The sequence below is a fragment of the Anabrus simplex genome, chromosome 1 (genome assembly GCF_040414725.1).
Source record: "Anabrus simplex isolate iqAnaSimp1 chromosome 1, ASM4041472v1, whole genome shotgun sequence".
Classification (NCBI taxonomy): domain Eukaryota; kingdom Metazoa; phylum Arthropoda; class Insecta; order Orthoptera; family Tettigoniidae; genus Anabrus; species Anabrus simplex.
Window position 1 is genome coordinate 438796144 of NC_090265.1, and position 16702 is coordinate 438812845.

At 39.1% G+C, this 16702-nt stretch overlaps 1 protein-coding gene across 2 annotated transcripts in view; it reads right to left on the bottom strand.

Moving 5' to 3' along the window:
• The window catches only part of LOC136867067 (organic cation transporter protein), a 160992-nt gene that overhangs the window by 25158 nt on the left and 119132 nt on the right, over nt 1-16702 (bottom strand). For both annotated transcript variants that reach the window (XM_067144174.2, XM_067144181.2), the window contains one exon: nt 10185-10387. In XM_067144174.2, the coding sequence (XP_067000275.2) occupies nt 10185-10387 (203 nt within the window). The remainder of the gene's footprint in view (nt 1-10184; nt 10388-16702) is intronic.

Consider the following 16702-nt stretch of genomic DNA (forward strand, 5'->3'; position numbering starts at 1 on the left):
GCAAGAGTTTCGTGCTCTCTGTGGCAACGCCCACAGAGGGTGTTGTCCTGGGACCTTCCCAGCACGGAGCGAACGGCGCACACATTCGCTGTTATCTTGATGGCCTCTCTCCATTCCACACAGCATAAGCCTCGGTGATCTCTTATCCATTTGTTCCCAGTTGTGTACTCCTGGAAGAGTCCAATGCCCTTCCCTTTGTGCAGCAGCTTTGTCCATGACTGAGCTTCTCTGTCTCATAGTATCTGTTGGACCTTCCTTACATTGGGAAGATGGATTTTTTTGGACATAACTTGATCATTAATTTTTATGCCTAGATCTTGCAAACAAATTATACGTTCTTGCTCCAAGTTTCTAGTTGCATTAATGTAGCCATTATTTGCAAGCGTTCATTTATTACAGATGTTAATATACTGTAGTTCACTTCCCAAGTGGTGCGAAATAAACCAAGGCCTTTATACTTCTTTTTGGTGTACACCATGTGATTGGAACATCTGCTAGTAGTTGTAATAATTCTTTAATTCCACTCTTTAATATTTTATCCACATCTGATAGAAAAGTTTGAGGGATCTTGTTTAGGGGAGTAACTTGAAGTGGGTAAATAAGAGTAGGTAATATTGAACTATTTAAAATTCAAAATTTCTGGTCTGATTGCAGCAATGGTGAGCTAACAAGTGTGTCAGTCTTGTTTCACATCTTGTCAAGTACGCCTTATGGATCCAGTTTAAGTTCATTAATGAAGTTCACACCTAAGTAGTGAATCGCACTTCCATTGCACTGTGATTTAATTGTACAATCATCAATCATGATGATATTCTCCTCCATTAGCTGACCTTTCTTGATAGAAAGACAAGCTGATTTTGAAGCGCTGATGCCCAGGCCGAGTTCTTTAAATCTTTCTATGGTGATCCTGGCTAGTTCGGCAGCAGATTCGGTGTTTTTCCCAAATATTACTGTATCGTCAGCGAAACACATTATAGTGAGGTTAGGCTGCTCGTTTGCAATTGAGTAACCATAATTCCCTGCTAAAGAATCTTCAGATAGTTCTTCCACAATATGATTGGTAGCAACGTTAAATAATGACGGTGATAAAGGGGAACCTTGAAGCACACCGCGATTAATTTGATGGGTTTTGTTCCCTGTTTTTGGGTCTGTATCTGTGTTACGTTTCCATCTTGTAGAGCAATTAGCAGCCTCGTCAGTTTTTCGGGCACTCCGACCAACTCCAATGTGCACTGGAGGTGTGCATGTCCGACGTTATCAAAAGCTTTCAGATCGTCCAGAAATATAATGTATGCATCGTCCTTTTCTTGCTTAGTGTGCTGTAAAATGGCTTCCAATTTCGAGGTATTTATGTAAGTACCGGGTGTATTGGTGAAACCCCTTTGATTGTCATGAAACACAATGTAGTTCTGAAGCTGTTTATCAAGAACTTTCTCGATAACTCGTCTAATAACTGAGCATATAGTAATTGGATGTCAGTTACTGGGATCATTTACATCACCACCTTTATGAACTAGAATTGTATGGGTCTTCTTAAAAGTCGTGCTGTTTTTAATAGCTCGGGCGATTACATGGTCAGGACTGCTTGCAATGCCTACCTTGATTTTCTGTGTTGCCTGAACAATGTCTTCTTTAGATATAACTGGATTGTATAAGTCATTAGTCTCCATGAGTTCACTCTCAGTGCCCTTTTGAGGGTACTCTGGTCTTTTGTGGTTGTTCGGCCTAGAAAATATGTCTGAAAAGTATGTGTGCAACACTTCTTTCAGCCTGCAAATTGGTTGTTTGTTTGTAAACACGTTGTGTATGGCTTTTCGCCACTGATTGTAATTACATAAAATCAGCTTCATGGTCCGTATCGCACTAAGGCAATCATTGTATCGACTAGGTGGAAAATAAATAAATACTTCATTGTGAATCTACTGATTGTAATAGTAGAACTGAGTTAATTCATACATATACTTCATTCTTCTCTTCTCTCTTCCCCTTTTTGTTGATCTTTCAGGGTTTGAAGAGGTCCTGTATGAACGTTGGGCAGAATTAAGTTGGCCTTTTCTTCTCAGTTCATAATATTTCTGAGCGGGGTGTTTTGGTGCGGGAAGAATAAGAGGCACTGAAGCTAAGAATTGGACAAAGTCATTAACAGCATTGCTGAAGTCGCCATCTGTTAGGTTTTCAGAAAACTTTGATTTCCATTTAATCAGCTTGCGGTTGTACTCATTCATATTCGGGGCTGGAGTAGTAGTGACATTGGTTGTGGCATCATTGGACTGACGATTCTCTGGGGAATTTCGTAAAATACTGACTTTACTTTGCTTCTTGACCAGGATATCTCTGTGTACTGTAGGGTGAGCTCTGCTAATGTGTATGCATACATCCATATTGGATCAATAATATTTTCCACAGGGTGTGCATTGTACACTGTGTGAATGTTGTTCTCGGAAAGATGAATATGTATATGTGACCATATAACTTTTAATTGAAATATTCTTATCGATGCGTTATTATCCAGAAAAGAATATAAAATGAACCATGCGATCTTCTAACATCACTGCTATATTGACTTGATTTTCTCAATGAGGCAATGGAATACTAAAATATATAACAAGCGACAATCACATAACAAGAGACATGAAACGTTTAACTATCAAAAATCTACACCACACAAAAAAAATTAAAACTATATATACTTCTAGTCCTCTTGGATAAAGGATGTACTCCACAAGCAAAAACTGTAAAAATATGTAAGTTTAAAGTAATAAATATCTTCCTTTATCATTATCTCCATAAAACTGGGTCACATTTAATAATAATGATTTAACAGTTTCTAGATCTTGGCCACTGAGTAAAATATTCAGTTAGATTGTCAGTTTGTATTGTCCCTATACTGTAATTCAATTTGTACCATTACAAACCAAAAGACTGGACTGGAATATAATTACTGAGAGGAATGGTGAAAGGAGAGGTAACAGTGGAGAAGTGCCATCAACACCCAGACCTGGCAGAAGCTGGTCAAGGGGAAATTAAAATGATGATAAACCAAAATGCCTCTTGTGATTGGAAAGGATATTCTACAGACTCTACCTTATACAGTAGACCCTTCCGTATCTGTCTCTTATGGAACTGAAACATGGCTGGTACAAAAAAAAGGGTCAGACAATCCAAGAAACAAACAAAATCCTCTATTATAACACAGGAAGTTTTATAAAATAGTTTACATTAACTTCTTCATCTTGCACAGCTTCCAGCCACTGGCAGGGTCTATTTAGAAAACGAGCCTCTCCACCATCTTCTGCCCTCCCACCAAATCACTAACTCGTCACTTAGGTTGAGTACTCGCCCTGTTTTCTCCCCCTGCTCCTCCACTCCTTTCAATCATCTGCCCCTTAGTCTTCCTCTTGATCTCCTGCCTTCAACTCTCATCTCAAATACCTTCATGGGTTTCCTCTTCTCCATTCACAACCATGCCAACTAAGCCTTGATTTCTCTACCCTATTCTGCAATGGTTCCACTTGCACTAATTCTCTAACCTCATTTCTTATCTTATCCATTTTTGTTACTCCTATTCTACTTCTCAAAAATTGCATATCTCTAGCCTGGATCTAGCTTTTCTCTCTTCTCCTTAGTACCCAAGTTTCTGAGGCACATGTCAGTATTGGGGTGTAGTATGTCTGGTATATCACTCTTTTGCTGTTTTGGGGGACATCTTTACTCACTTTTATTTACACTGAATTTCATGCTATATCCTTGTACTATTTCATTCAATGCATCCAACTGCTCCTGAACTTCCTCCTCTCTACTTTCCTACTTCATCAAATCGTTTGCAAATACAATTGCTTTCATCTTTTCTTCCCCAATTTCCTATGCCACTCATATCACTATAATCTATTACTACAATTAAAAGTAATGGGGAGAGTGCACTTCCCTGTTTCATATCATTCTTCTGTTCTAGCAAATCTGTCCTCTCTCCTCCTACTTCCACACAACTCACACTCCCTTAATACATTTCCTTTACCGTCTATGAAGTCTGTTTCCCAAATCTTTTGTTTTTCAAGAGCTACATTTTGCTTCTATGTACACTATTATATGCCTTTTCAATGTTCAAAAAGGTCATCAGTAGATCTTCTCGTTATTCATAATGCCATTCCTGTAACTGCTTTACTGCAAAAATGAGATCTACTGAGGACCTTTCTGATCTGAAGCTATATTCTTCTCTCAGACCACCTTCTACTTTAGATTGTAACTGCTTTTTCAGAGCTTTATTAAAAAATGTTTGCATAGTGACACATTAGAGTGACTCCTCAATAGTTTTTACACTCCCTTCTACTTTGTTTCTAAAGATAGGTACAGTTATTCCCTTCTTCGAGTCTTCTGGTTCTTCTTCTCTTTCCATATAACTCTCATAACCCCATATAACCATAGTTTCCCCACTACTCTAGCTGCTATCTCCACACTATTTCATCCAAACCTGGTGCCTTCCCTTCTTTTATCTTCCTCAATGCTCCTTCCAATTTCTCCCATCTTCTTCCTACTCTGAGATTCCATTTGGATTTAGCAATTCTTCAGAGTACTCCCTCCGTATCATTTTGAGTTTCTCCTTCTTCTTCTCCACCTCCTTGCCATTTTTATTTACTATTTTGACATACTCTATAGAATATTTCCTTCTCTTACTTTTAACCATTACTTCCTTACTACCTTCACTAACTCTTTCCACCATCTTGGTCCACTCTTCCATCCACCTTCTCCTCTCTTCTGCCACCACTCTTATTGTTTGTTTTCTTCTTTCTTTCCTTCTATTTTGACTGATAATCTTCTCTTGCTTCCACTTTTTGGAACCATGTTCTAAAATCACTATATCTATAATTCTATTGTTCCACCACAGGATTTCCCTCCATCTTTTCTTCATACTAGTCCTTTTATATACTACTTCTGCTGCCTCACTTAGTGTGTTTCTGAATATTCTCCATTCTTCTCCCTTTTTGGTTCTTCTGTTGGCATGCTTTCCTCTACTCTTCCCTAGTTCTCTCTTTTAGTTTTCATACTTTTGTTTGTCTCTCTTAATTTTCTGTTCCCTTTTTGTATTCAGTCCCTCTCAGCTTCATTACCAGCAGTCGATGGTCAATGTTTAAGCTGTCTCATGGTATTACATTGATGTCCATAATACCCTTCTTCATTTTGCTGTCAAAGAGTGTGTAGTCCATCACTTACTTTCTAGCCCAGTCTCTATTGTACTAAGTTATTTTCAGACTCTGTTTCTTTTTGAACCAAGAGTTTCCAACCAACAACCCATTCATTTCACAGATCTCCAGCAATTTCTCACTGTCTGCATTTTGACTCCTCGAACCCTCTGCTTCAAATACATTTTCATATCCTTGTATTTCTTTTCCAATGTATGCATTCAAATTCCCCATTACTATCATGTTCTTTCCTCCCAGTTGCTCTGTATTTCTTCTTCAAAGTCTTCTTTTGACATGAATATGTCTTATGGCTGGAGGTCATCTAAAAATTTACATTAGAAAATTGTGTGACAGAAGTGTAACCCTAGCAACCGTGCAGGCTGTGATATAAGGTATGGATGGATAGCCAGACACTGTTACCTAGGAACCATGCAGGCTATGGCTTATGATTGGCGGTCATCTGAAATTAACAGCCATTGACGGATCACCATGACCAAGAGACATGTTTGCGGTCATTTGATTTTCACAAAGGGATAAGTTTCTTTTTTCTTGTGACATGTAGCCTTCTTGTGGTGCACATACTTGCACTATTTCCAACTAGTGCTATTTTAACTTTTAGTATTCTGTCACTTATTCCCTTTACTTCCTCCTTTAAACCATCTCTCACCACTATTCCCACTTCATTCCTTCTTCCTTTCAGATTTCCAATCCAGTATAATTTAAAATCTCTTGTCAGTTCTCTCGTACTTTCCCCTTTCTGTCTTGTTTCTGCCATTCCAAGTAAATCCAATTTTCTTCTTTCAATACATCTATTATCCCTTCTACTTTCCCAGTCATTGTTTCTATATTTAATGTTTTAATCCATAGTCTTACCATACTTCCTTCATTTTGTCTACCTAACCTAACTCCATAGCACAACAGCCCCAAAGGGCCATGGTCTACCAAACGTCTGCTGCTCAGCCTGAAGGCCTGCAGATTACCAGGTGTCATGTGGTTGGCACAGCAAATCCTCTTGGCTGTTATTCTTGGCTTTCTAGACTGGGGCTGCTGTCTCACCATCAGATAGATCCTTGATTGTAATCACGTAGGCTGAATGGACCTCAGACCAACCCTCAGATTCAGGGAGAAATCCCTGACCCCACTGGGAATCAAACCTAGTGCCTCTGGGTAAGAGGCAGGCATGATATCCCTACACCGTGGGGCTAGCTTATTTTATTTCTACTATTATTCCCTGAATTAGCTTCCAGCTCCAAGAAGTCATCATTTTTTTCAAAGGTATGAGAAGAAGAATACTGGTCACACACTGTGTTTTACTATTCTTTCTGAAGCTCTGTTTCTTTTCCTTCTCCTTTTGGAAACAACTTTTACTTTTCTTTTTACCTCTTCTGCTAACTTGCTAGACCTATTGCAGTTGAGGGTTTCTCTGTGTGATGGTGAATTCCCTTAGCATTTAACGGTTCCCTACTTCATATATAAGGTAGCAGGTGCATTGTATACCTACTGCCAGGTTTTGACCATGGCTGTTTTTTCTAGATTACATCTATTGATTCTGCTTCACCAAAGTACAGATGCTGCTAGGTGGAGGCAAAGGTAGAGGAATAGAGGAGCAATACCTCTCTAAAAAAAAAAATCTTAGCCTAGCTGGTAGAACATTGTAAAGACTCCTCACCAGGACTATAGGAGATATTATTTAGGGAACTGTGTATGGACTATCTTAATACTAAAATTAAAAGTAATGCCACTCTACTGCAGGTTACAGATAATAACTATCTTCAAATAGTACATTTTTGATGGTAACACTTTAGTTTTCCTTACAAGGAAATAGGACCCAGAAAATCTCCTTGGATAAAATTACAAAGGCTTTTGAAGTTTCCAATTGGAAATATAGCTTCTGATTCTGTTTTTTTTTAAATGGAAATTCTGTAATGTTCATGCATAGACATCAAGCAAGTAATTTTCTTTTACTTCCTGTCTAAATTAGTTTTGAAGTGATGAGAGTCTCCTTAGTCCTTTTAGATTTTGGCCCAGTTTATGGTTGAATGTATCATGATTTTTCAGGTGATTATTCCACCTTGCTTTTACAGGGATTTGAACGTCAGTGTCAATGATTGAGAATGGTGGTCATGGTGATCTTTGTTTCAAGAGGAAGTACAACTAGGTAATCATCCTCTCCGAACAAACTGAGTTACTGAGCTGCCATATAGACAAATTGTAGCAATTTTGTTTTAAATAATAATAATAATAATAATAATAATAATAATAATAATAATAATAATAATAATAATAATAATAATAATAATAATAATAATAATAATAATAATAATAATAATAATAATAATAATAATAATAATAATAATAATAATAATAATAATCATCATCATCATCATCATCATCATCATCATCATCATCATCTTCATCATCTTGCTATTGCCACTTCTTGATAAGTGCAGTACTTTTTTTATCTGTCCCTCGGTACAGCTCAAAGCAAAATGTACCTTCCTCAAAGTCCTAGTCCACAGTATAGAAGCTGCTGAGGTTTGGGTGATGCTAAGTAATGACTTTCAGAACATGACCAGTGCGACTGAGTGTTATCAGGTGTTACTCATAGGGTCAGTTATGCTGGCAATAGGACTCTCTGGCCCAGTGAGTAAAACAAGAGTAAATTACCTCACTCCTCATCTTACCGAGTGTGACTCATTTTGGCGGTACCATCAGTTTTTGTGGTTTCCTTATAACTGCATAACCTCTGATGGTATTATATGAGGGTCTAACTTAACTAGACTGCGGGCTGATGAACTAACACACAGAATAATAATTTACTTAGATATTTCATTAGTACAGTATTGCTGTATTAATCTGTTTATTGCATTTACTTTAGTACCTAGGTAAACAGCATGATGACTCCAATTTTATAATTGAAAAATATATCATATAAAGTTATTTTACCTATTTTATGTAGAATTAAAAAGCTAAACAATGCACAGCCTGAATTTTGGCATAAATTTATATAATGGATTCTCTTTTGGAGGGCATGATAGCAGTGTGACATAGTCACCAACTTTTCATGAAGGTGACCATGGTTTGAATTGTAGCCAATGCATGAGGGATTTTTAAAATGAAAAGTCACCATTGTGGGGCTCAGATTCCATGTAAAACTGGAAGTCTGTGGTTCTGTTCATGACATCAACAATCATCTAAAATTACAAGCTTCTTGCTTTGCTTTTAATTCTCTTTATCAGAATGTTTCAGGATAATAGATTCTCATATTAAGTACCTGATTCTTAATTTGATATTCCTGTATCATTATTCTCTGAATTCATTACAAAGTATATGACAAACTAAAATAATTCTTTTGTTGGGTGTGAACCCCAGGATTTTCAGTTTGGCTCCTATTATGACTATGAAATATGAAGACAAGTCAAATGAAAACCTTAATTTATTTAAAAACTTTATTTTATTGAGCGTAAGTGGTACACAACTGTATAATTTAACTATGTAGTCTCCATTACGTTCTTTGATGGTTATGAATTTCATGTTTTTGGTCCGTATTGAACAATATATAATAATAATAATAACTTAAATGTTTCCACCTTTTCACTTTAATGCCAGTCATAATCTCAATGAAATCTCAGAGAAACCCAACATACTCTTCGATCTATTTATCACTTTCCTCAGAAACAATAATGCAGCCAACCTAAACTCAATCCTAAATTTAATCAAAGGTACTTTTCCAAGACAATTACACTTTCTCCCGCACCCTTCAGCCCCACCTTAAGCCCTCTTCCTAAGCCATATTTCATTTCAATACAAGAACTTACTGATTTCCATGATTATAATTTTTACAACACCCCATTTATACTTTATTCTTTGTTAAAAACCTCTTATTATGTATATTCCTTGTATTATTAACTATTACCATAACATCTCATTTCACTTGTTATTCTTTAAAATAATATTGTCTTAGGATTTCGCCACAAATGATCTTTACTCCAATACGGCTGATGATGACCCCTAGATGGGTCGAAACTAATACCGTATAATTTTGTAAATTTGCCGTATAATTTTGTAAATTTGTGAATATATTGTATTGAAAAGGTGGAAACATTTAAGTTATTATTATTATTACTTCCATTACGTTCATTGCAAGTTTTCCTAGTGCTTACAAAGTGTATGGATTCTTGTAGAAGAAATACTTTTATTGTCTGTGAGCCACTCGTGCATCACCTTCATCCTTCATCCTCAACCAAATGGGATGTCTTTCCTTACAGTCCTCTACGAATGGTCCATATCTGTGACAACCACTAGGGGCAAGGTCTGGTGAAGTGAATATGCTGGATGTGAAAGACACTTAAAATGCAGGTTTTGATCGGCCATAACTATTGGGTGGGCAGTATGGGGCTGACAAACATGTGTCACCATACTGAATCGTCATTCATCGTTGAATTTCAATGACTTTCACACCTTCCATATGGGCCTGATCTACTAAGTGATCACTGCTCAGCCTCAAGACCTGAAGATTATGAGGTGACTCATGGTCAGTGCAACGATTCCTCTTGGCCATTATTCTTAGTTTCCTAGATCAGAGTCGCCATCTCACTGTCAAGATAGCTCTTCAATTGTAATTATATAGGCTGAGTGAACCTTGAACCAACCTTCAGGTCCAGATAAAAATCTCTGACCTGGCCAGGCATCGAATCTGGGGCCTCCAGGTGAGATGCAGGCATGCTACTCCTAGACAACGGGGCCAGCTTATCCTTCACTACTCATAAACCGAATAACAGACTGCTGTTCTACTTTTATGCAGGTGTTACACTGGTAATTTGATAGAGTTTCCTTGCTTGTACAGTGCTGCCACCTATAGGATGTTCATTAAAGCCTTTGTAACAGTACTGTTAACGGACAGAACCGTGGCACAAATTTTGAATCTTTGTTATACTTTCAAGGTTTTTCACTTGACTCACCTTTGTATGATTTAAAATATCAGATCTTTCTGGATATAGAGTGTACCTGTTGGCAGTGAAGTTGTCTGAACTAAGTGAAAGAGCGTAGTAGGTCATAGAAGTCACAAACCACAAGTAATAGCAAATGAGGAGACGTTTAAGTAGTTCACACTTTGTCAACAATGAGCCCATTACACGCATTGAAGCTATGAATTTTTTCATCACAGGTTCTGGAATCTCCTCTGCAGTTGAAGACATGGGAACTGGATCCTGAAAGATAGCAACACAAAGGTAATCTGTAAAGTAAATCAGAGTACTGTAAATGAACATGCATTCATTCTTCATGAAAACTTTAAACTATTGTACCGGTATGTATTTGGTTAAAAGATTTCTTCCTATTATAAAAATTTTCAAATAGCTTTTATATTGCAGTTGGTGTTTTGTTGATTATTTAGTATGGAGGAGAATTTGTCTAAAAGACTAGTTGTCCCAACCTATTGAATGCTTTTCAAATGTGCCCAGTCTTTTGTCATTGTCCTCCCTAAAACTATATCTTACAAGTATAGACAACTCTTCTACATAAAGTTTGAATCTGTTTGACAGTAAAGTTTCTCTTCCTCTTCTAAACACATGACTTCAAAATATTTTATTGGTAATTTTAAGATATGTGCTAAAAGTAATGAAAAACAGATCATCATCATCATCATCATCATCATCATCATCATCATCATCATCATCATCATCATCATCATCATCATCATCATAATCATCATAATCATCATCATCCAACATCTCCAGCTGTCTGGCTACATTAGACGAGGATTTTCAACTGGTAAATAGGCCTGCCAGTTTGACCCAAAACTGTGATGTATTAAGCCAGTTATCACCCACTTCATGTCACGTATGTTGTACTGTCTTATAAGCCTAGAGCCACTATACCCTCAGGACAGGAGAAAACATAAAGGGTAAACATAATGACTGGTTAGTGTGGGAAGAGAGAGCAACAAAAAGGAGAATCAAGTATAGAAATGTAAACATAAAAGAACAAGGACAAATACTAGCCACAAAGGAGCATATGCTTAGCCTTTCTGAGATCCAGAGAGGGAGATCAATTAGTTCCCTGCCAAATGTATTGAGTTGTGATAGGGGTGAGCTCTGGAGCATTGTCATGAAGATAAACAACAGTCAAGTAAGCTAAACACATTTTTTGTTTTGGATTGCATAGAGCAGGTTCTTTAGTCTCTTGTAATAGCTCTATACCTCAGCCTGATATGCTCTAAAATTACTCAAAACTTAATTAATACACTGACTGACAGAGCAAATGCAACACCAAGAAGGAGTGGTTCGAAAGGGATGAAAGTTGGGCACGGACGAATAATTGATGTTTATTTCAAACCGATATGCAGGTTACACAATGCACACGGCATCGACTCAGTAGGATGTAGGACCACCGCGAGCGGCGATGCACGCAGAAACACGTCGAGGTACAGAGTCAATAAGAGTGCGGATGGTGTCCTGAGGGATGGTTCTCCATTCTCTGTCAACCATTTGCCACAGTTGGTCGTCCGTACGAGGCTGGGGCAGAGTTTGCAAACGGCGTCCAATGAGATCCCACACGTGTTCGATTGGTGAGAGATCCAGAGAGTACGCTGGCCACGGAAGCATCTGTACACCTCGTAGAGCCTGTTGGGAGATGCGAGCAGTGTGTGGGCGGGCATTATCCTGCTGAAACAGAGCATTGGGCAGCCCCTGAAGGTACGGGAGTGCCACCGGCCGCAGCACATGCTGCACGTAGCGGTGGGCATTTAACGTGCCTTGAATACGCACTAGAGGTGACGTGGAATCATACGCAATAGCGCCCCAAACCATGATGCCGCGTTGTCTAGCGGTAGGGCGCTCCACAGTTACTGCCGGATTTGACCTTTCTCCACGCCGACGCCACACTCGTCTGCGGTGACTATCACTGACAGAACAGAAGCGTGACTCATCGGAGAACACGACGTTCCGCCATTCCCTCATCCAAGTCGCTCTAGCCCGGCACCATGCCAGGCGTGCACGTCTATGCTGTGGAGTCAATGGTAGTCTTCTGAGCGGACGCCGGGAGTGCAGGCCTCCTTCAACCAATCAACGGGAAATTGTTCTGGTCGATATTGGAACAGCCAGGGTGTCTTGCACATGCTGAAGAATGGCGGTTGACGTGGCGTGCGGGGCTGCCACCGCTTGGCAGCGGATGCGCCGATCCTCGCGTGCTGACGTCACTCGGGCTGCGCCTGGACCCCTCGCGCGTGCCACATGTCCCTGCGCCAACCATCTTCGCCACAGGCGCTGCACCATGGACACATCCCTATGGGTATCGGCTGCGATTTGACGAAGCGACCAACCTGCCCTTCTCAGCCCGATCACCATACCCCTCGTAAAGTCGTCTGTCTGCTGGAAATGCCTCCGTTGACGACGGCCTGGCATTCTTAGCTATACACGTGTCCTGTGGCACACGACAACACGTTCTACAATGACTGTCGGCTGAGAAATCACGGTACGAAGTGGGCCATTCGCCAACGCCGTGTCCCATTTATCGTTCGCTACGTGCGCAGCACAGCGGCGCATTTCACATCATGAGCATACCTCAGTGACATCAGTCTACCCTGCAATTGGCATAAAGTTCTGACCACTCCTTCTTGGTGTTGCATTTGCTCTGTCAGTCAGTGTACAAGACTATAGAAGTGAAAGCTTTATATCTTAAAGACAAGCAGAGTAGAATTAATGTTTGCAGCTGGTTTCTTAAGCCCATACAGGGTGGAAGGCAAGTGATGCACCAAATGAACAAAATAATAGATCTTGGGGGAGAGGATCACAAGTTTCAGGTTTGTAGGTTGTGGCATTATGCCATATTATAATGAAATCAGGGATGTAAAGGGTTTATGGTTCACTTATTGAGAAATGTATTAGAACCAACTTTGCAATACAATTTGTGATGTATTAGATCACTAACTTAACAATACACATTTAAAATTAAAGTACAGGTTTCATACCTTTATGGGACATCTTCAGCTACAGAAATACAAGACTGAATAACATATAGTTAAAATGATACTGTTTACATATTGAAGTGGGGATTTATAATGATGAAGTGTACAAACACCTAGGAATAACTGTCAGAACAAATGTTTATTGGTTATTTGTCCTGTATCTCAATGCATTTAGCAGTAATTTTTTTTAAAAAATGTTATGATTTGAATGGTAGCAAAGAACATGTGGCATTGCAGCTACAACGAAGCGAAAGGTGGACAAGGTCAGTAGCCTTGTTGAGAGGGGAGAAGTGACTTGTGGCGTAATGTTTACAACCCAGACATGACTCATAACACTTAGCCATGGCACAGTTCACATTGTGGGAATATTTTGACATTTATGATGAAGTAGGACAGAATGCTCATGCAGCTGTAGAGATGTACACTGAATGATTACCTCAATGAAGAGTTCCATATCAGCGTATAAATAAATAAATAAATAAATAAATAAATAAATAAATAAATAAATAAATATATAAATAAATAAATAAATAAATAAATAAATAAATAAATAAATAAATAAATAAATAAATAAATAAATAAATCAATCAATCAATCAATCTATCAATCACAATCAATCAATCAATCAATCAATCAATCAATCAATCAATCAATCAACATTGATCTGCTGTCGCCCAGACTGCAGATTCCGTAGCAATTGTTAACCTAATATTTTATTAAACGATCTCAAGGAAGTTGGAAATATATAGATATTTCCCTTGGTAAATTGGTAAATTATTCCAATCCCTAATTTCTCTCCTATAAACAAATATTTACCCCAGTCTGTCCTCTTGATTCCCAACTTTATCTTCATATTATGAATTTTCTTACTTCAAAAAAACTCCAAGCATATTTTGTCAGCTAATTCTATTTCATGCCATCTCTCTACTAACATCGTGGAACATAACACTTAGCTGAACAGCTCGCCTACTACTTCCAAGTCTTTCCAGCCCAAAGTTTGCAGCATTTTCATAAAAATAAACTTGTACCCTCGTCCTGAGGTGGAGCAGCTCGTTACAGACACCCCACCACCCAATTTGAGGTAAGCTGTATGTACATACCAACCTCCTACCAATCTTAAAATCCTTCCAGAAGGGTATAGAAAGTGTACATAGGACAAAAAGAAAAGGACAGGTAAATGGCTGAGAATGACATCCACATTACTTGACAATCGCTCAGGCTGAATGTTCACACCTCTCACATCTAGTTTAGTTCTAAGGAATACAGAAAGAGAAAATGAACTGATGTTGTGGAAGAACTGCACTTGCCCACATTTTATCAGCACTTCATTTCATCCCTTCCAGTGAGAGACTGTCTATCCTAGTCCAAGGTTTAACTTTTCTAGGTCAATAACTTCACTTCAGTCTGTTCTCTTCCAGTAAGAGGTTGTCTATCCTAATACACAATCTGACCTCTCTACATTCCTGTCTCTTCCAGTGAGAGGTTGTCTATTCTAATTCATAGTCTGACCTCTCTAGGTTTTATAGTGAGAGGTTGCCTGTCCTAGCACAGTCTGATCTCTCTAGGTCAACAGCTTCACTTCATTCTCGTCTCTTCTACTGAGAGGTTGTCTTGTAACAGTTATTGGAAACGTCATGCCCAGGTGTGAAGCTGGTGGGGCTAGATGTGATCTTTGTGCAGAGGACTGGATATTAAAACTTATTGGAGAGGAACCTGGCAGGAGTACTCACCAAATTGTGGCAGTGGTAAAAGTGTCCTATTGGCTATCCTACAAACATTACAGGAAGACTGGAAATATCTGTACCATTTGCAGCGTGTTCAGTACCTATCAGAGAGAGATTATAAACCGTGCATGGCCTTCTGTGAATGGGTCCATCATCAACCCAAAAAGTTAGTGAATCATATTTTGTTCATAAATGAGGCCTCGTTTATAGGGAGTGACATCTTCAGTTTTCACAACACACATGTGTGGTCGGAGAAAAATCCTCATGCTATGGGACTTTCCTACCATCAGGTTCTGTTTTCTATTCATTTTTGGACAGGGTTGTTGGGAGGCATTATCATGGGACCTATGGTATTACCTCATAGACTGATTGGCATATCTTGTCTACATTTTCTGGAAGGCACTCTACCACTACTACTAGAGAGGATACCCGACAGCACATGTGGTTCCAACATAACTGAGCACCCCTACACATCACCAATGCAGTGCGTTGCCACTTGGACGCCACCTATCCACAGCAATGTATTGGACATTTGGGCCCTATCGGTTGGTCGGCAAGAAAGCCCCGATGTGAAACCCTAAGATTACCTCTTTTGGGGGTACATTAAATCTAAGGTGTATTGTAGATAAGGGGATACCCTGCAAGAGCTCCAGGAATGTGTCCTGGAAAATGCTCAGGAGTCAGTCAAAACCATGAGCTATTGAGGCAGGTCAACAGAGCTTTCTCCAAAGGTGCTGAGTATAAATTACCATGGTGGACATTTTGAACACCTGTTGTAACAATGTACACCATTTCCCATGACCAATCTGGTCGAGTGTGTCACACTCTAGGTATTAAACGCTTTGCCGTTGTGTTATAATTTTTTCTATTAAAATGGTAAGCTACACTTAGAGTTTTATGTAACCTTTACTTTTATGATCATAAGCCACAGGACTTCTATTTTTATGTGAAATCCAACCCATAGGAGATGACATTTCCTTTCATAAATCACACATGCATTGGCTGGGAATCAAATCTGGACCGCTTGGTGAGAACTGAACAGCAATACCACTGGGATTGTTTCTATAACACCCCATTTCATCCAATTTTTCCTGTGCAGTCAGGGGTTGTAAGAGATTTGGCACAGCCAGATGTCCTTCTTGATGCCAACTATTAGGGAAATGTTGTGTGTTGATGTGGTGGTAGTGAGTATCTTGTCTTGTTGAGTGCTGCTTATGAGTGTTGAAGATGACAGAAACACCCAGTTCCCGAGCCATAGGAATGCACTTGTTAATGCAATATTCCCTGGCTTGGACGGGAATTGAACCTGGGGCCTCAAGGATGGAAGGCTATTATGCAGCTGGACAGTTGTGTTCTCATAATGGTATTATTTATTAATGGGCTGGCCAACCCAAGCAACATGGCACAGTTGTCAGCAGTCTGCTATTCTGGCATGTTTGCTGCAACTGGATGGCGAGTTGCTTGAATCTCACTGCTGGCTGTCTTTGACGACAGTGTTCCGTATTTTCTCATTTTCACCTTCAGAAGACAAATAAAGGCCAGGAATCATCGGTGGAACAGGCTAAGTTATGCATAATATCATATTGTTGAATAATTACTAAACATTCATTATGGTTGTTGAGTATAAAGCGTGAAGTTACGTCCTGTACTGTTACAAAACTCGGTCAATGCACTAGTGCTAATCGTTCATCTGGAAAGAGGATAAGCTTGTTGTTATTACTTTTCTTGGCAGCAGACACTCGACCTTGAAGATACAGAATGCTGCAACTGGATTAAACACTTATTCATGTACTCCGGTAGCCTCATCATTAGCCAGTACCAGCTGCTGCATTGCA